The sequence below is a fragment of the Onychomys torridus genome, chromosome 8 (assembly GCF_903995425.1).
Source record: "Onychomys torridus chromosome 8, mOncTor1.1, whole genome shotgun sequence".
Taxonomy (NCBI): Eukaryota; Metazoa; Chordata; class Mammalia; order Rodentia; family Cricetidae; genus Onychomys; species Onychomys torridus.
This window is the reverse complement of record NC_050450.1, coordinates 50,841,091-50,861,784: the sequence shown is the minus strand read 5'-3', so window position 1 is coordinate 50,861,784 and position 20,694 is coordinate 50,841,091. Positions and strand designations below refer to the sequence as shown.

Below are 20,694 nucleotides of genomic sequence, written 5' to 3'. Positions count from 1 at the left end.
TGTGGAAACTCAGACACACAAGCATCCAAGTTACCTTTTCCAAGAATTCTCACCTCTCAAGAATGGCTTTTGCTGCTTGGACATCAACCCAGTCAAGCCGGGCGAGGATAATGGAGCAGAAAGGGTTTTTGGATGGAGTAGGTCATCTCAAAGGGAAGTTGCTCCATGAGACAGAAGCGGGGACTCTTGGGAATGGGACCACAGGAGGAAGGGGCCCTGGTTAGGAGAGGGAAGGCATTAGGGTGGGGTTTCAGACCATCCAGACATAGAATGTGTGTGTGTGTCTGTGTGTCTGTATCTATATGTGTCTGTGTTTATGTTGTTTATGTTGCTGTCAATCAAACATGGGGCCTGTTTCTTGCTAATTACACACACTACCGACGAACTCCACCTCCAGCCGCCAGAAATTGTTCTAGAAAACCGTCAAAAGGCCAACCAAGAAACCCAGAGGAGCCAGGACCGCCATCAGAACAGAACGTAGAACACGGCGCTGGAGCAGGTTCCGCCTGAGTTGTGCTTATATGGGGAGATAGCCACTGTGGGAAGCCCTATGGGCATAGTCAAGGACACTGGTGGGGGCACTGGGCTGCTGCCAGCCCTGGGGCGTTGGCCGTTCCCCCTCGTCCGTCTCTGCCTCCTCTACTTCACTCCTCTCTTTCTTCGCAGTGTCCATGGAAGTTGTGGACACACTCGGGAGCCTTCCAGAAACCAGGCGAAGGTCCCTCCCATCCTCAGGGGACATGGCTGTCTGCTCCCTATAGCTTTGATAGCTCACTGCTTCCTTGCTGCTACAGCAGAGGTGGGGGCAGCCTCTGGACCATCCACTGGCAGGAACATCAGGTCCTGAGGAACATGGCTGTGTGGGGATGATTGTACCTGGCTTGGGGGGGAAGGGGAGGCGGGGGGGGGGGGTCCTGCTGAGAAGCACTCAGGGAGAGCACCTGTGACTTCTCACCAGCTCTCACTGTCCCCATTGTCCAGAGTGACAGACAGCTGAGTCCCACTCAGGCAGGGCCTCATTCTCAGCCAGCTAAAGGTCCTGGGGGACACCCCCCCTCCTTTCTCAAGCTGGGGAGTGAGCTGGACTCCTACTGAGTTCCTCATCTAGTCTGAGTCATCTCTCGGGCCCAGAAGAATAGCAAGAGGTCTGAGTCCAAATACTGGAGATTTGGCCTTGGCTTTGGCCTTGCCTCTAATGTAGATTTAAAGTGATAAAGACCATCACTTCACTGTGGCGCTAATTTTATGTGTCCCCTTGGCTAGGCTGTGACACCCAGTTTGATCAGCCATCATTCTAGATGTGTCTGGAGGTGTTTTTAAATGTAAGGGATGTGTAAATCAGTAGACATGGCGTTTTAAAAAGAATGTTGCCTTCTGCAGCATGGATGGGCCATGTTCAGTTGGTTGAAGTCCTATGAGAAAAGACACAGGCCCCCTGAGAAAGATTCTGCCTCCACATATCCTTTCGCAGCAAAAACAAGACAGCTCTGCCAGGTCCTGGGTAGGCCTCCAGCCTGTCCTCCTGCTCCACAGATTTCAGAGTTGTCAGCCCCCACAATCACATGACCCAAGTCCTTAAAATAAACCAAGTTCCCTCTCCCTCTCTCCGCCCTGTACACACACACATACATCTATTGGTTGTTTCTCTGGAGAACTCGGTCTAATATAAGTAACTCCCAAGGGCTGGTGGCCAGGAGAGGTGGAGCTAGACACTTCTGGGGGCTCTGGAATTCTTCTGTTCCTACTACTTCCTCACTAAGGGAGTCAACCCTCTAGACCTCAGTTCCTCACTCTGAGAAATGGGCTCTTTCCAGGGAAGTCCCCCTTGTAAAGGAGCAACGAGGGTCCTCCAACTCATTCCTGAGACTCTTTCCTTGAATCCTTTGGTGATAGGACAAACCTTTCATCTAAATGGGACAGACTTCACCATGGGAAGGGATAATGGACTTGACCGGGTTTGCCAGAAGGTATAAACAGCTGATTTTATTATTTCCCAAGAGGAAATGCAAAATGCCAAGAATTCGGGGAATTCAGGAGCCTGGGGACCTCTGGGACTTCTGTCCCTGCTCCCATTTTCTACAGAATCCCAGTTGTGCAAGAGGCTCTGGGAAAGAGAGACACTTAGGGAACCCATTGGGGAATGTACTGTGAGTGCTGCACCTGTCAGAATCAGAAGGCACGGGAGGGCAGGGAGACTCAGCTGCAAGAGATACACACACACACAGAGACACACACATACACACTCACACACACACACACACACACACACACACACACAGAGAGAGAGAGAGAGAGAGAGAGAGAGAGAGAGAGAGAGAGAGAGAGAGAGAAGGTCTGTTCTGTCCCAACAGTGAAAGAGATTCACGGGAGCCAGAGTGTCTGAGAGGGGGCAGGGGAGAGTGAGTTGTTGAATTCTCTCCTGCTTCCTGCCACTGAGCTCTTTGCAAAGGGTGACTAAGGAACGAGCCCGGAACTGGGTCTCATGGCTGTCTTGACCCATGTCTAGAGGGAGCTGTGACCCTGGGGGAATTAATCCAGTCTTCTGTTTTTCTAAAGAGAAAGCAACCTTGTATAGTTATTTGTTATTATTGTAGTTTCTTAGGTTATAGTTAAGTTACACTTGGCAGTGGTGTGTATCTGTTTCTAGAGAGGGCCTTTTAAAAAAAAAAAAAGATTTATCTAGGGCTGGAGAGATGGCTCAGAGGTTAAGAGCACTGACTGCTCTTCAAGAGGTCCTGAGTTCAATTCCCAGCACTCACATGGTGGCTCACAACCATCTGTAATGAGATCTGGCACCCTCTTCTGTATACATAATAAATAAATAAATCTTAAAAAAAAAAAAAGAAAAAAAGATTTATCTATTTTTCACTGTATGAAGGTTTCGCCTGTTGCATGTCTGTGTATCACACATGTGCCTGGTGCTCTTGGAGGTCAGAAGAGGGTCAAGGACTTGAGCCTGGGGTTAAGGATGGTTATGAACCAGCATCCTTGTATTAGAAATCAAACCCAGGTACCCTGCAAGAGCAACAGGGGCTCTTAGCCACCAATCCATCTCTCCAACCCCTGGACTGTGTCTTTTTTTTTTAACCTTTATTTGTGTGTGTGTGTGTGTGTGTGTGTGTGTGTGTGTGTGTGTGTGTGTCTGTGGAGGTCAGAGTGTAGCACGAGTCAGTTCTCTCCTTCCACTACGGAATTATGTCAGATTTGCTGGTGAGCACCTTTACCCGCTAAGCCATCTCGCCAGCCAAAGGAATGTCATTTTTAAAGACTTAAAACACAATTGGCTGGGCATGGTGGTACACACCTTTAATCCCATCCCAGCACTCAGGAGGCAGAGGCAGGAGGATCTCTGTGAGTTCAAGGACAGCTTGGCTACAAAGCGAGTTCCAGGACAGCCAGGGCTACACAGAAAAACCAACACACACACACACACACACACACACACACACACACACACACACACACACACACACAGAGAGCCATAGCCAGAGAACCCCACCTCTGCCCCTGCGCCTCAGCCATACTAAGGAAGCTGGCCAGGGGCTGTGGTTGGTGCCTCTATTAGCAGGTCCCTGCCTACGTAGTGGTCTCCCTGGCAGCTGCCTGGCATGGGTCAGCTGGATGCTGATGGACATCTAGGCACCAGTCTCCATGGACTTGTGAGCACCGTGAACTCTCAGAGAGACTGCAGAGACCGAAACAAAGCCTGGGTGATGCCATCTTGGAAGGAGGCTTCATCTTCAAACAGGGCCCTTCATGCACTGGGAGTTTGTTTCTCTTGGGAGAGGGATTGTGGCAGTTAGGTGTATTGATGGTATATATTACTTTTGTGATTGGCCTTGCTTTGGCGATCTCCAGATCTGAGTGGTGTGCCTTTGGCTCTCAGTCTGATGCCCACCCGCTTCTAGATGTGCTCACTCTCCATCTGCATGACCTCGCCCTTGGTGTTATTGGGGGAATGTTTGAGTGTATTTGCACATGCAGGTTACTTACAGACCGCACATTCTGTGACATTTATCATTGAGTATTTTCATTATGCAAAATCCTAGAGCTACATGTGCATACCTCAGTGGCCGGTGCCTCACTCCACATGGCCTCAGGTGCAGTCAAGAGTGAGATGGCGGAGGAAGTAAAGGCACTTAGCACGCCAGACTGGCAGCCTTAGTTTGATCCCCAGTAGAAGCGGAGAAACAACTCCACAAAACTTTCCTCTGACCTCCACGTACTGTACCTACACATGTACCTACACACACACACACACACACACACACACACACACACACACACTATGCATACATACAGTTTAAAAAAAAAAAGAAAAGAAAAGAAAAACAGGGGTGGCAAGGTGAGTCCGAACATGGTGGTGCGCTAAGGAGGTGGGGCAGAAGAATGATGAATTCCAGGCTAGCCTGGTCTACATAAAGAGACTCTGTCTTAAAAAGAAAGAGTGAAGGATAAACACTAGATAGATCCGAGGCAGCTGCTGGAGCAACATAGCATCCTGTTTTACAGTGAAGTTGCATAAGTAGGAATACACACTAAAATAGCAAGAAAAAGAGACCCAAGCACATCTACTCCCTCCACACTCAAGGCCAGAGAAGCCCAGCCCACCCACCAAGAATCTGCAGCACGTGACTTCCAGCCTCCAAAACTAGAAGACTCTCCAGAGAAAGTTATAAGGAACCAGCCAAGATTGTGAAGTCATTCTGACCTAGGCCTAGGTAAATTAGACTAAATTTTGTTCATCATAAAATGAAATTCTCAAGTGCATTCATGTCTGCCCTTTTTCTTTCTTTAAAATCTTACTTTAGGGCTGAAAATATGGCTAAGTGATTAAGGACACATACTGCTCTTCCTGAGGACCAGAGTTGGATTCCCAGCACCCATATCAGATGACTTAGAATTACCTGTAACCCCAGCTCCAGGGAGACCTGACACCTCTGTCCTCTGTGGGTACTTGGACTTGTGTGCACACACCTCCATGTACACGTAATTAAAATGATAAAAAAAAGTTTAATTTTATATTTATTTGTGTGTGTCCATGATGGGGGCGGAGCGGTGCACATGTCACATGATGTGTGTGGAGGTCCTAGGATAACTTTGGAGTCTATTACCTCCTTTCACTTTTACGTGGGTTCCAGAGATTGAATTCAGGTCACCAGGCTTATACAGCAAGCATCTTTACCCCCTAAGCCGTCTTGCTGGCCCTTTTTTCTTTTTCGTCCTTTCTGTTTTTAACAGTCAGGGTCTTATGTAGCCCAGGCTGTCCTCAAACTCACTATATGACCAAAGCCGGCCCTGAACTTGGGAACTTGCCTCTGCCTCCTAAGCACGAGGGCTTGAGGTATGAGGCACCACTCCCATGGTGATACAGTGTTCTGATGTCTGGTCATGGTGTCTGGTGCTGCCACACAGTGGGAATTTCTGTGCTCTGTTGTTATCTGCTGGCACCACTATTGTGTTCCTGGTCCTCCAACATGGAATCATAATTAAGCAGTTTTTGCCCACACTGAGATTTTTCTCCATATTCAGTATGCTACGATGGAAAACCTGGGGTTTCCTTAAGCTTTTGTTTATCACTTATTTATTTCCTTTTTTTGTTGTTGTTGGTTTTTTTGTTTTGTTTTGTTTTGAGACAGGGTTTCTTTGTGTAGCCCTGGCTGTCTTGGAACTCGCTTTGTAGACAAGGCTGGCCTCGAACTCAGAGATCTGCCTGCCCCTGCCTCCACTCAGTGTCATCACTGCACAGCCTGTTTCCTTATGCTTTTAAGTTTAATTTACCAATTTCATAATTCCTATCATGAATCTAGTAAACTTACACAACTGCATCCAGGGTCAAGGAGATAATAATTAAGGTAATTAAACTTCCTTAAAGATCTTTTTCTTCTACAAGTGCTAGAAATCAAACCAAGCATTGGCACACTGGGCACACACCTTCCCTTATATCTTCACCCCAGCTCTCCTAAAATTTTTGAAGTGATTTTCTAAACTTCATGCATCCAAGTTTTTTTTAAACACATTTTTATTTTTTAGATCTATTTATTTTACTTTATGTGTGTGTGTGTGTGTGTGTCTGCATGTACACCATGTTCACACAGTATCCATGCAGGATGGAAGAGGGCATCAGATCCCCTGGAACTGAAGTTACAGAATATTGTGAGCCGTCACCTGAGTTCTGGGAATTGAACCCTGGTTCTCTGCAAGAACAGCCAGTGCTTTTAACCACTGAGTTATTTCTCTAACTCCCATATCCAGTTTCCTTAAGTTTATCAATACCCATCCTAAAAAAGCAGGACTTAACAGGTTTCTAAGCCATTCTTAAATATCAGTAAATTCATCTTTTAAATATGGTGACTATGAAATTTTCTCAACACATTTCAACGTTTCCATAAATGTAACTGAATCTCCCTTGAGTGCTCTGCTTAAGATCTTAAGACCAAAAGCAATCAGTCATTTCTTATTACTTTGTGTGTGTGTTGGTGTGTGAGTGTACACACGCCAAGGCCCACATGTGGAGGTCCTTGCGTTCTATCCCACGTGTCTCTCTCTCCTACAATACAGGCCATCAGCCTTGGCAGTGGACACCTTCACGCTCAGTGTCTTGCCGGGGGCCTCTCTGGGTGTGTGTGTGTTTGTTGTGGGCGGGTTCGTATATGTAGACAATGTATTTTCATTATGTTCCTGTCTCCTCTTTTCGCCCCGTCTTTGAATTACTTCTTCCTAACTAGCCCCCCTTTCTACTTTCATGTCTGTGTACATCCATCCGTCTGTCTGTCTCTGTCCCACTCACTTTAATGACAGTTGCTGGCGTGCCCATGGGTGGGAGGTGAGCGTGGACACCTCACCAGTGGCTACACCACTGAAGAAAAGTTCTCTCCTGCCTCTAGCAACCATTACTGACCTCCTGGCCCCCTCCTCCATCCATGATGGAATGCACAGTTGCTGTTCCTTCATGGCTGAACAAAACTTGTGTCTGCAAGGCAGCATTCCACAGTGCTCCCCTCCATCCTCCAGCTTACATTCTTCCCTCCCCACCTCATCCGCTTAGGGCTAAGCACTCAGTAGTCACTTGTTCTCAGTGTTTTGAGTGTCCCCCTATTTCAGTGGTTCCCAACCTGTGGGGCGCAACCCCTTTGGGGCTCAACTGACCCTTTCACAGGGGTCACCTAAGACCATTGGAAAACACAGATGTTCGTTACCATTCGTAACAGTAGCAAACCTACAGTTAGGAAGTAACAACAAAAATTTACAGTCACGGGGGTCACCTCAACAAGAGGAACTGTATTAAAGGGTTGCAGCATTAGGAAGGTTGAGAACCACTGTGCTGTTTAATTCTGGCTCCTTCTGGGTTAGGGATGCCCTGTGGCTGAGGAAGCCTAGCACTAGAGCCTTGGATCTCTGAGCACCCACTTCCAGGGCATGATTTCAGCCCTAGGCTTCTAGAACAGGGCCTTATTTCTTTCCTAATCTCCCTATCTAACCCAACCATGACAATTCCCCCCCCCCCCCCCCCCCCCCCCCTGACCCATGGGATGCTTTAGCCTCTAAGTTAAATTCTTTATGCTTCTTGATTCCTTCAGTGCTCATGCCCCCCTCTCCCACCCCTTGGGGCTCTGGACCCTACCTCTTGCAACATCTTTGTGGCTACTGGGATCGTAGATCTTAGACCATGCTACTGATTGGACTCTCAAGGAGCCAGGGAATGTTCCCAGAATATGCTTCCTGTGTGCTGAAATCCTGCTACAGATATGCTAACCAATGAAGACTTTCTGCTTGCGTACTTCCTAAATCCTGGGCTCGGTGGCTTTTCTTTATTGTGAAAAAAACACATGTGCTGTGCTGGTTAGCTTCCCACTGGAACAGACACCTGAAGACAGGGGCTTTGACAGGAGATCTGCGAGTTTCAGCCTTGGCTTTGGTCCATAGAGGCAGATCCATTTACCTTATATCCAGGAGGTAAGAGAGGAAGGGACTGGGATGTCCTGCCCCCTTCAAGGGCACATCCCAGTGACCTGAGCACGCATCCCACATCTTTAAGTTCCACCATGTGCTAATAGTACCATGAGCTGGAACCAGGAGGACTCCGGTTCAATTCCCAGTACCCACATGGTGGCTCACAGCCATCTATAACTCCAGTTCCAGGGGATCTGATGCCATTTTCTACTGCATGCATGTGGTACACAGACTTACATACAAGCAAACTATCCATACACCTAAAATAATAAAATACACTTTTGTAAACACTAAACAAATGTACCGTCTGATTTTTTTTTTTTCTGCCTGCCTCTTGCCTCCCAAGTGCCAGGATTAAAGGTGAGTACCACCACCTCACTCGGCCTCCAGTCTTGGAGGGATTTTCCCCAGCTGGTATTTTTTCCAGTGCTGAGAGTAAAACTCAAGGACACATGTGTGCTAAGCAAGCATGCTGTCACTGACCGTCTCACACCCACTCTTTTTTATATGTAATTTTTATGTGTATGAGTGTTTGTGTGCATGTATGTGTGTGCACCACTTGTGTGCTTGGTACCTGCAAGGGTCAGAAGACAGTGTCAGATCCCCTCATGCGGGAGTTATGGATGGTTGTGAACTACCCTCTTGCTGCTGGGATCTGAACCTGGCTCCTCTGCAAGAGCAACGAGAACTCTTAACAACTGATATATCTCTTGTTTTTAAATTTTTTTTATTTTATTTGTATGTGTATAGGTCTTTTGCCTGCACATAGACCTGTACACCACATGCATGCCTAGTGCCTGTGGAAGCCAGAAAAGGGCTTCAAGTCCCCTGAGCCTGCAGTGACAGATGATTTTGGGCCACCACATGGGTGCTGAGAATCAGACCCACGACCTCTGGAAGAGCAGCCAATGCTCTTAGCCACTGAGCCATCTCTTCATTCCCTCTCCTTGGTTCTAAATGCAGTTTCTCATATTGAGCTGGTGACCATCTTTGGGGCAAGTAGTCATTTTTTGACTACCTGCCCTCTCCTACTGTGTGGACTGACACCTGACAGAAGCCCCAGGACTGGGGGAGAAGGAAGCAGAATGCTAAGCAGGGCCAGCCTTCATGACCCTCACTGACCCCGAGTCTCCTATCACCTGTGGAAGCCTTGAGAAAAGTGCCACCATTGTCTCAAGCCACTGTGCTAGGTTTGGCTGCTGGAACAAATTACCACCAACTGGGTGCCCTCAAACAACAGGATTTTGTTCTTTCCTTCCCCTCTGCTTCAAGACGTCACCACATCCCTCCCAGCTCTGCCTCTGCCCTTCTCGACTGTTCTCATCCACTTCTCTGTCTGTGCTGAGAACACCTGGCTTGGAGCTGGGGAAACCTGGATAAACAAAGACGGTATCTCCAGAGTGCTTAAATTAATCTCCTCTGCAAAGACCTTTTTCTACAAATGAGGTCACCTTCACAGGTTCTGAGTGCAAGAGCCGGAGGGTGTCTTGGGAAGGAGGGCACCGTTCCGCCCTCTACATCCATGTATCCATGTGTGTTTCTCACATTGGATGTGTGTGTGTGTGTGTGTGTGTGTGTGTGTGTGTGTGTGTGTGTGTGTAGTGTCCCAAGCCTCCCTCCCTTCCCTGGAACACTTTAAGGCTACCCTTCTTCCCAAGACACCATTGTCTTCCTAGGAAGCTCGCTCCAGCTCCCCAGCTCCGAGCTGTCCTGGCTTCTCTCCCTGGAGGCTTCCCGGAGCTGTGTTCCTAACAGTACCTGACATTCCCCCCCTCCTCCCCCGGGATTCCCCGGGAAGGAGAGGAGTTCAGGCACCAGCTGCAGCGGGGTGTTTCCCTGGTGGGTCCCCTCCCTTGAGAAAAGCTGCCTGGGAGCCGATAAGCCTGGAGGAGAGACTGCCTAGCTGTTTCCTGTTTCCCTCTGGACATTAATTGATTTCCTTGGTGGGGGGGGGGTGTTGGGGGGCTGTGCTTGATTACAATCTCATTAGGCAGCTTTGCACTCAGGCTGTGGCAATGTCGGCATGGCTTCTGGGGTGTCTGTCGTCTACCCTTCCAGTTAGTATTCAGGGCTGCTGCCTCCCTCCTCTGCCCACCGTGTTGATGCGGAAACTGTGGAGTCACGCCTGGAGGAGAGAGGCAGACGCCAGCTTATTCCCTACAGGGCAGGTCTTAGAGAGAAAAGGGGTTGGGGGTTAAAATAGAAAGCGCCTAGCAGTCCCCTCGGTGGCTTCCCTGCAGCATTCCCTTCTCACACCTCAGTAGACAGTCCCTCTCCAAAAACGGGGGGTGGGGGGGGGCAATAATGAGAACCCTGCAAACAAAGACAGGTGGACTGCTGGAGAGAAACCCCCTCGTAGGCATCACGGAGCTGGTCGTAGAAGGAAGGTCAGAAGCCACTTTCTCCCTCAGCCTGAGGACTTCACCAGGCACAGGTCAGAGATTGGCCTGAGAGTGATTTGGGGGTGCCATCCCCTCTCACGCCCCCTCTCATGCCTGTGTCTGCATCCTTTCAGAGAGAGCAGCTCAGAGACCACAGGCAGGAAGAGAGTGGCCTGGGAGGTGTGAAGGCTGCCCACACATTCAGCAGTTAGGCTGATGATGCCCTGCAGACGCGTTATAATGTCTGTGGACACCACCTATTTGGCGCCCATGGATGTGGAGATCTGATTCGTCCCTTTTCCACATCAGAGTCATGGCAGCCAATGCCTAGTCTTACCCAGAGTTGGCCTCAGCCAGCTGAGCTGAAATCAGCTCCCACCCCAGAAGGTCATTCTGAGGTGCTCAGGTGTCCGAAGACGTCACCTTCAAGAGTGAGCGAGTGGGGGTGGAGGAAGGAAATAGGATGATTACCGTGGAACCTGAGCCTCATCTCTGAAATTGAACTGTAGGATCCCAAGGAAATGAACTCGTAGGAAAGGACCAAAAGAGACCAAGATGGGGGGTGGGGGTCACAAAATGAGATGATAAGGAAGATTAGTGAGCAAAGGAGAATCACAGAATTGAAATGCCAGCTGACTCTCCATTCTAACCAGCAACGGGGAATGGGGCCATGAGACCATGAATTGCTGGAATTATCCAGAAAAGATAAACACTGAGAGCCATCATCAGTCTGCCTTAGGAGGCAGAAGCTGAAAGATGTGAGTAGAACGATCCCAAGCTTTCTCTGAGAGTGATTTGGAGAAGCAGTATTTACCACTGGACACACAGTAGCTTGCAAAAAAATTTTTGTTTTGTTTTGTTTTTCAGACAGGGTTTCTCTGTGTAACAGCCCTACCTGTCCTGGAACTCTGTAGACCAGGCTGGCCTCAAACTCACAGAGATCTGCCTCCTGAGTGCTGGGATGGAAAGCGTGCACTACCACTGCCTGGCCTGCAAAAAAGAAAAAAGAAAAAAAAAAAATCAAGCACACCTTCATCTCAGTGGCTTAAGAAGCTGAGGCAGGAGGATCACTTAAGCCCAGGAGTTTAGGACCAGGGGAAACAACATAGTGAGACCTTGACTCTTAAAAAAAAATAAATTCTAGCAACCACGTGTAATAAGCAGGGGTTGGGAAAGCCAGGTGCCTTCCTCTTCCTGCCTCAAAACAGTGTGTGTGTTTGCTGGCCTGGGTCTCGCTTTCTGTTTTCAAATGGTGGCAAAACATATGTAATATAAAACTACCAGTTGAGGGCTGGAGAGGTGGCTCAGAGGTTAAGAGCACTGGCTGCTCTTCCAGAGGTCCTGAGTTCAATTCCCAGCTACCAAAATGAGATCTGGTGCTGTCTTCTGGTCTGCAGACATACATGCAGGCAGAATACTGTATACATAATGAAGTAATAAGTCGGGGTTGGGGATTTAGCTCAGTGGCAGAGCGCTTGCCTAGCAAGCGCAAGGCCCTGGGTTCGGTTCTCAGCTCAAAAAAAAAAAAAAAAAAAGTAATGTCTTTAAAAAAAAACAAAACTTATCAGTTGAACTTCTTTAGTGTTTGGGTGGTGCTGAGGATGATACTAGGACCTTGTGCTTGCCATGCAAGCATCTTCTGCTGAGCCACAGCCCAGCCCCTCACAAGTTCAATGTAAAGTTCATTCAGACCATGCAGCCACTCGATCTTGCAAAGCTGAAACTCAACATCTGTTGATCAGTAGTCCCACAATGCCTTGCCCCGTTCCTGGGCAACCACTGTTGTGTTGTCTCTGTGTGTCACTACTGTAGGGGCCTCACCTGCGTGGACCACACAGGATTTGCCTTTCCTTGACTAGCTCATTGCATTCAGATTAATGGTCCCTTTTCTCTACTGTGAACATGAGTGTGCAAGTCTCTGTGAGACTCTGCCTTCAACTCTCCTGGCTGTGTATCCAGACATGGAATTGCTGGATCTTAGGATAATCCTGCATTTAATTTTTTTTAGAAGCTGCCACACCATTTTCCGAAGTGGCCACACCACTTGACATTCCTCCCAACAATGCACAAATGCTTCAGATTCTCTCCTTCTTCCCGGTGCTTGTTATTTCTGGGGGCCTTATGGAGGGCAGGGCCTCTTGCATCTAAGAACTAGATCAGGCCAAAGAAGACAGGTCAGTTTCTGTTGAGAAGAGAACTGAGATATGGTGGGGGTTGGGGAGCAGGGGGATGGGCACTGAGAAGCTGTGGGACAGCAGAGGTAGTTGGAGAGTTAGGGGAAATTTTCTACAAGTTTGGGGTCATCATGAATGGGATGCCTATTTGATGACTGAGAGAGTGTCATGACATACCAACTGTGGTACTGGCCTCCCGGGAAACACAGCTGGGGTTTAGTGTCAAAGACAGGCCTAAAAGATCCTCGTGTTAGAAAGCAGCTGGAGAGACAGGGTGTCTGCATTATTCCATACCCAAGGGTGGCCAAATACCTGACATTTTGAAGTTTCTGTTGAGCCTAATTGTCCTCAGGCGTGGCTCCGACATAAAGGCATTTTCATAGTCTGTGTCAGGAAAGAGCCCTCCTGCCTACTCTGAGGGGATCGGGTGCTAGGTGACTGAGGGCAATTCAGAGTGAAGGTGTAGGTCTCGGTGGGCAGAGGCAAGAAGCAGTGGCGAGTGTGCAAGCCCAGTGCACAGTCCTGGGTGTCTGTGCATGCAAACCTCAGCATACAATTTGAGATTTGATCAGCATGTTATTCTCACATTTAAAGTAACAATAATATAGTATCAGGAGCTGGGGAGCTGGCTCGGTTAAAATGCTTGCCCTGTAGGCATTAAGGACTGGAAGTTCAGATCCCCCAGAAACCCACTGTCTTAGTTTCCCGTTGCCATGACAAAGACAATTTATAAAAATAGAGCATTTAATTTGGGATTCAAAGTTCCAGAGGGTCAGAGTCCATGACCATCATGGTAGGGAGCATGGCAGCAGGCAGGCATAGCTCTGGAGCAGGAGCTGAGAGCTTATATCTTGATCTATAAGCACCAGGCAGAGAGAGCTAACTAGGTATGTATGGCCTGGACTTTTCAAACCTCAAAGCCTGCCCCTAGTGACACATCTCCAACAGGGCCACACCCCTGCTCTCTCCCAAACAGTTCCACCAACAGGGGACAAAGTGTTCCAACCCATGAGCCTGTGAGAGCCATTATCCAAACCACCACAGCCACATACTTGTGGGGTAGGCACGGCAGCCTACCTGTAATTCCAGCCTCAGATGGCAGACAAATCCCAAGACTAGCCATATCAGCAAGCTCTGGGTTTGATTGAGAGAGCCTGCCTCAGTACACACAGGTGGAAGAGCCAGGATGATTCCTGACACCAACCTTATGCAGTGCGCATGCACCCACACACATGCAAAAAAACGTGCTCATAGGTCTGCAGACCCTACACACGTAAACAGTGGGGAAAATATAGCCATACCAGCAACCAAGATCCGAAACCCCCAGTTATAGTAACAAAGGCTGCAAAAGGAGTGTGCTCGCCCAGACGAATGTTGACATTAGAGAGCTTTTAATATTTCTCTCACAGATGGGAATGGATTCGTTCTCTCAAGCACAGGTTGTTATGAAGTGGGTCAGTGCCTTTTCTACATAAGTTCATGCTGTCTGCAGTGTCCGAGCACAGTATGAGACCTTTACCAAATGTGACCACCCTGCATTGAACCCCCCAGTCTCTAGAATCATGAGCTAAATAGAAATCTCTTTATGAGTTACACAGACTCGGCCATTCAGTTATAGCAACAGAAAATGCAGGGAGATGAGTGCCTGCCTGGGTCCTTGTCCCCATGGTATAAACTCTCTCTGGTGGAAAGTCTAGGGGCCAGTCCCTAGGGTTGATAATGTTTTTTCTCCCAGTACCACCACATGGCCTGTGCCCACATGGACCTGGCACTTCACTGGAGGGTTGAGCATAGTAGTAATAGGCAAAGCTAGTCTTGTTTCCAGAGGAGTTTTTCAGGATGCAGAGTCAAAGCCTTCCCTGGGGCTCCCCACTTCCTGCTCCCCTCTTGGTTCCTTTCTCCCAGAATGACGCATTCTTCTATCACAACAGTTCCTGAATGTTTGGGGTAAAGTCTTTAAAATTATTGAAAGCTTCAAAGGGAGTTCTTTCAGAGATCCTATCTAATGCGAGTGACATTATTAGAAATTTAAACAAAGGGCCTTAAGGGGCTAGAGAGGTGGCTCAGTGGATCAGAGCACTTGCTGCTCTTGCAGAGGACCTGGGTTCAGTTCCCAGCACCCACATGGAGGCTCACAGCTGCCTGTAACCCCAGTGTCCTCTTCTGGCCTCACTAGTACCAGGCACATGTGCAGGACACATTCATTCAGGCAAACACTCATTCACATAAAATAAAAATAAGTAAATATTTGGGGAGTTGTTTTGTTTTTTGAAGATAGGGTTTCTCTCTGTATCCCTGGCTGTCCTAGATCTCATTCAGTAGACCAGGCTGCCTTGAACTCAGAGATCTGCCCCCAGAGGGCTGCGATAAAAGGTGTGCTCCATCATGCCTGGTTAAGTAATTTTTTTTTTTTTTTTTTGGAGGAGGGACTCTAAAGGGCTTGCTTATTAATTTAAAATTAATAGCTATAAAGAAGAGGGTGATGTTGCTGGAAAGATCTGTAATTCCAGTTAGACAACAAAAGGAGAAGGAATAGGAAATACATTGAGACAGAAAGTAGGTAGAAAATTGCCCTGTGCCTGAGAGGGGAGACTGCTTTCAGAGTTTCTTCGTAATGAAAATGTTCTAAAAACCTCTCGTGGTTGCACAAAGATTTGAACATGCTAAAAACCACTGCATTTTACCTTTCTTTCTTTCTTTCTTTCTTTCTTTCTTTCTTTCTTTTTTTTTTTGGTGCTGAGGGTTGAACCCATGTAATCTGCCTCTAGCTACACCTCAGCCCCAGACTCTGCCCTATAGATGAGTAAATTGTATGTGGATTACATCTCCACAAAGCTGGGTTTTTATATTTAAAAAAAAAAATGGATAACAGATTTACATATGAGAGAAATAGACTTTTAGAGGAATTTTCCCAAGGAAAATCAAGACGTAAGAAGAGGGGCTGTGTCCTGTTGTGAGCGTCTGGTGCCTTGCTTCCTTCCAACAGCTGCTTTCCAGGGCTGCAGCTGCTGCGCTCAGGCCTTCACTGTGGGTTGTTTGGACTGAGATCTATACAGCAAGCTCACTGTAACACAGGTTATGTCACTGGCAGAGGCCCTTGAAGAGCCTCGGGTTACCAAGGATCAGGCTCCTCCCAGCAGTCTGTCTTCCTTTCTTTTTTTTTTTTCTTTTCAGAGCTGAGGACCAAACCCAGGGCCTTGTGCTTGCTAGTCAAGAGCTCTACCACTGAGCTAAATCCCCAGCCCCCTCCCAGTGTCTTTAAAGGTTGTCTTCCGGTATAAATGTATACTTGCCCTTTGGAAGCCCAAAGCCTTGGCCTTCGGCCCTTTATCACTTATCCCATTGCAAAATGCCCCCAAACCTGCTTATCTGAGCTGGCGTCATGTGGGGCCCCACCTCCTGGAGATGTGCTGTGTGCTTGCCACGCCTGTCACCTCCAGGCACAGCATTTGAAGTCAGGGAGCAGTTAGGGGCTAGCCCAGCTACACCCTCCTCGCTCAACTCCCAGACTTTCTGGTGAGCCACCATCTGTACACACAGTTCCTAGAGATGTGCTGTTTAGAGCCACCGTGAGGAAGATGAGGTCCCCCGGGTGCCTTGCTGCTGCAAGGCATACCAGCCCCTCCAAGGCTGGCACCTGTAAGGGCCACATCTGGATTTGATTTTTTCAGTTCCCTCATGCAGCACTGGTAATCTCATGCCTACAGTCAGGGGAGCTGGTTTCCCCAGGACTGTGGCCAAGCTGCTGTCATCTGAGACACCCTGAGGGGCTAGTTAGCTCCTCTCCCTCATATCCAGTTTATGGACTATGACATAAAAGTCCCCAGTGAACTGACTTAGAGGGAGAGACATAGAGAAAACACCCAGATACTAGGGTATGTCCTAAGGTTGCACAAGTGTCCTTGGACACAATTGTGGCCGGAAATCAAGCAATGAAATATAGCAACCTTTGGCCGGCCTCATGCTGGCGTTTCCTACTGTAGCCCTGAAACCTTTGAGAGCCGCACCCCCGCTGGAGTCCTTCAGGAAGGTGTTACCCTGTGACTCACTCACCCAGCCCCCCACTCCTGGTGGGGGCTTCCACCTCCCACCATAGAGAAGATCACTGTCAGCCATGGGGCTCCTGCATTGAACGGTAGAGGAGGCAGCTGAGTGTAAGCCCTTGAGAGGTACAGTCTGCACCAAGGCAGGCCTGCCCAGTCTCTGGATGAGCCAGTGGTATTTCTTGGTCTTTCCAAGAATATGATGGCCTCACATAGCCTGGAACATGGGGGACCTGCAGAGATGGGACCCAGTGTGGCTACAGAGAGGGCAGGAAGCCCACCAGTCTTCTCCCACTCTTCCTGCTCTTTGGCAGTAGTTCATTTATTCATTTGTTTGAGACCAAGAGAGGCTCTGCTTCCCTCCTGTCCCCCAGTACCACCTGCCGACCCGGGACCTTGGGACACAGTTTGAGAACTTTTGTTGTTGATCAGCCCATTTCACAGTCAGGGAAAAACAAAAAACAAAAAACACAAAACACCCCAAGGTGGGTTGATCTCGTGCCCAAAGACTTACAGTAAGCTAAGAGGTCTACAAGGGCCTGAGAATATTAGGTGTAAATCACCCCAAAGACAGATGTACATGGGTGAGGGGAGCAGGACAGATGAAAAGAAAACCCTTAGCTGGGCACGGCCCATGTTCCCAGTAGTTGGGAAGCTGAGGCCAGAGGATTGCAAAAGTTTGAGGCCATCCTGGGCTACACAGAAAGGGAGAAGAAGAAAAGAAAAGAAAGACCCCATACCCACGACCTCCTTCCCTTAGCCGTGAGTCTAGCCTCTAGCCCTGGGAGTCGCTACCATGCTTCCCCTTTTCCTCTGCCTTCCTGTCCCCAAGAAGGGAGCCTTGACTGTCAGCAGAGGTCAGGCTGGAAAGCTCAGTGCTAGGCTAAGGGCTTTGACCACATGGCCTTCTGATGCCCTTGGAATTAAGGCCTTCCCAGCTTCCATACGTCCCAGTCAGGGTAGGGGGCGTGTCTTCCTCATTCCCAGGTAATAGTTCTAGAGTTCTGCAATAGCCCAACACACCCTCCTGACCACAGAGCCAACATGGAATTGATATGCCAAGGTCCCTGTCTTCCCTAACTCCTGTGTTTTCTGGAGTTAATGGCTTTCAGCACATTCTCAAACGTGCTGGTCTAGGGGCCAAAGGAGCTGCATAGTGTGGTAGGGAATGGGTTCAGGAGGAGGTTTGGGGGACTACAAGGGACACTGGTCCCTGCAGAAGCTTTGCCCATGTTGCTTGGTTTTGTTTCCCTCACCAATTTCTGATGACAGGGTCACTGTCCCCCTTTTATAGAGAGAGCATGGCCGTGGAGCTCTTTGGTAGATTTCCTGAGGGGCTGCACCATGGCTGAGGGGTGCTCAAGGCCTAGCAACTTTTAGTGCCTAATCCAACACACCCAGGCAGACCATGCCTGTTCCATTATGTCTGAGCGGAGAGCTGTCAGCTCAGGAAGCTCAAGCTTGGGAGAGGGTTGGACTGGCCTGTCTCTGGTATTGGGTAAGAATCTTAGGAAGTCCAACAACCCAGAACAGCAGAAACAGGGCTCCTGGATGCCAGCGCCCTTGGCCACACTCCAGCAATCCTTGAGCCCTGGTGGGAGTGCTGCAGATGGAGTGTGGTGCCTCCTGGAGCTGGGGAGTTGGGAGGGTCTTTTCTTCACCCATCCTAAAGTTAATGTTCAAGACACTTGTAGTAAAAGGTTCACAAGAAAGCTGGGCAGTGGTGGTGCATGCTTTTAATCCCAGCACTCGGGAGACAGAGGCAGATGGACCTCTGTGAGTTCAAGGCCAGCCAGGTCTACAGAGTGAGTTCCAGGACAGGCTCCAAAGCTACAGAGAAACCCTGTCTTGGAAAGAAAAAAAAAAAGGTTCACAAGAGGAAAACACTGTAGGTGAGTTGGGTGGCTCTTAACCTCTGGGCCTTCTCTTTCAGGACCTGGGCATGGAGTCAACCTCCCTGGATGATGTGCTGTACCGCTACGCCAGCTTCCGGAACCTGGTGGACCCCATCACACATGACCTCATCATCAGTCTGGCACGCTACATCCACTGCCCCAAGCCGGTAGGCAGTTGTGGTCTGAAGCAGCCAAGTCCTGGGGTGTGAGGTGGACCCCTTTTCTAGACAGCATAGACCTGACCATGGTTGCTCAAGGGAAAAGAAACCTCTGGGGTTGACCTCATCGGTGGCTTCCTCTGGCTTCTGGAGCTGCCTAGTGCCAAGATGTAGAGAAGAGGAGACTGGCTGTAGAGAGTGGGAGCTGGCGGGGTCAACAGAAGACAGGCAAAGGAGCTTTGAGTCCAGTACGAGACAGTAAGAAAAGCCTGTCTTGAGGGTTGGTGGACTGGGAGAAGAGCCACAGGGAACCAAGCAGCTGAAGCTGGAACCCTGGGGAACAGGAAAGTACTAGAAATCGGCCTCTGAGGAAGCCTTGCAGTTGACATACCCCTGACTTTTCTAGGATAGGAAGTGAATTGCCTAAAAGTGAGAGAAGTGACAGGTAATAGAGCTCTCAAAAATAAACAACTGTGCCGGGCGGTGGTGGTGCACACCTTTAATCCCAGTACTCGGGAGGCAGAGGCAGGCGGATCTCTGTGAGTTCGAGGCCAGCCTGGTCTACAGAGCAAGAGCCAGGACAGGCACCAAAGTTACACAGAGAAACCCTGCCTTGAAAAAAAAACCAAAAAAGGGTTGGGGATTTAGCTCAGTGGTAGAGCGCTTGCCTAGCAAGCACGAGGCCCTGGGTTCGATCCTCAGCTAAAAAAAAACAAAAAAACAAAAAAACCAGAAAAACAACCCACGAATAATAGGGAAAATATTATCTTCATGTCCATTTGAGAGCTGAGGAAGACAGGTAGATGTGCCTTTCACAGGACTGCAGAGGTGTTTAGGCCCATTCTGCAAACCTGGGGCTGAGCAAGACAGGAAAATCTAACTGCCTCACCAGACCCGCAGAAATACAGGACCAGGCTAGGCCAGGGGAGTCTAGAGCTCCTTCTCTTCAGCCTAGGTGGGGCTGGGGGCCATATTAGTCTGTGTTATTCAGTACAGGCTGCTACACAAGTACACAAGCCTGAGGGCTTCTAGGTAGGAATTCATCTGGCTAGAGGTGCAAGGTTCGAGTGTCTGATGGGAGCCTCGCTCTCCATCTCAGATTGCTGCCTTCTCCCGTGTCCTTACATGGTAGAAAGAAAGTTCTAGACCCCTCTTAGAACAGCCCTGAGAGGGCTCCACCCTCACAACCGAGTCAGCTCTGGAAGGCCCCACCTTCCAACACGTGAATGGGGGTAGGTGGGGCACAAGTCTTCAGTGCACCACATGGTGTGACCTTTCCCACATGACCTAATTTCCAGAACTTCATTTGCCTCAACGCCAAAATGGGCATCAGAACCATCTCCCTCCTGCTAAGAGCTAAGTGAGACAGCTCATGAGGCATCCTGTCCAAATGGCCACCTGTGCACAGAAGCCGGCCAGTGGCACCTTCTGCATGCCACCAGGGTACTGAACTCGTAGGAAATGGCAGCAGATAAGACATGGTCCCTATGGGGCTAGGTCTTGCTCTCTAACCAGGATTTCCAAAGCAGCAGATGGGCCCAGCCCTGCTGGGGATTCAGTGACCAGCCTTGGCTCCTCTGGGACTCTCCCAGGTGTGAATGGGACAGAGGTAGAAAGAACATCCAAACTGCTAAGAAGGCAGCCCCACCTGAGCCCCCTGCACTGATTCGGGGTCAACTGGGACTCCCTTCTCACGGGTCTTTGTATCTGACACTCTCCTAGATTGTGGCCTAGATGTGTAGACAGAGGTGTCAAGACCACCAGCTATTACAAGAGTCTGTTCACATCATGGTGGACCAGAAGGACAGAGAAAGGCTAGAACCAGGGACTAGGCTGTCATCTTCAAAGACCCCTAGTGACCTTCCACCAACTAGGGCTCATCTCCTAAAAGTTCCACAACCAAAATTATCCCACCAGCTGGGAAACAAGTATTAAAACATGGGCCTGGGTGGTGTGGACATTTTAGATTCAAACCAAACGCTTGCAGTGACTTAGCCCCTCCCACTAGACTCCTCTCTCAAAGTTCTGACTCCCAGTGGCACCACACTGAGGATCGAGCCCTCAATGCATGGCTCTTTGTGGGCATGCAA

At 49.0% G+C, this 20,694-nt stretch overlaps 1 protein-coding gene across 1 annotated transcript in view; it reads left to right on the top strand.

Moving 5' to 3' along the window:
* Lrrc75a (leucine rich repeat containing 75A) overlaps positions 1–20,694 on the top strand; it is a 45,197-nt gene that overhangs the window by 11,320 nt on the left and 13,183 nt on the right. Inside the window, exon 2 of the mRNA XM_036197953.1 lies at positions 18,485–18,613. Coding sequence (XP_036053846.1) covers positions 18,485–18,613 — 129 coding nt within the window. The remainder of the gene's footprint in view (positions 1–18,484; positions 18,614–20,694) is intronic.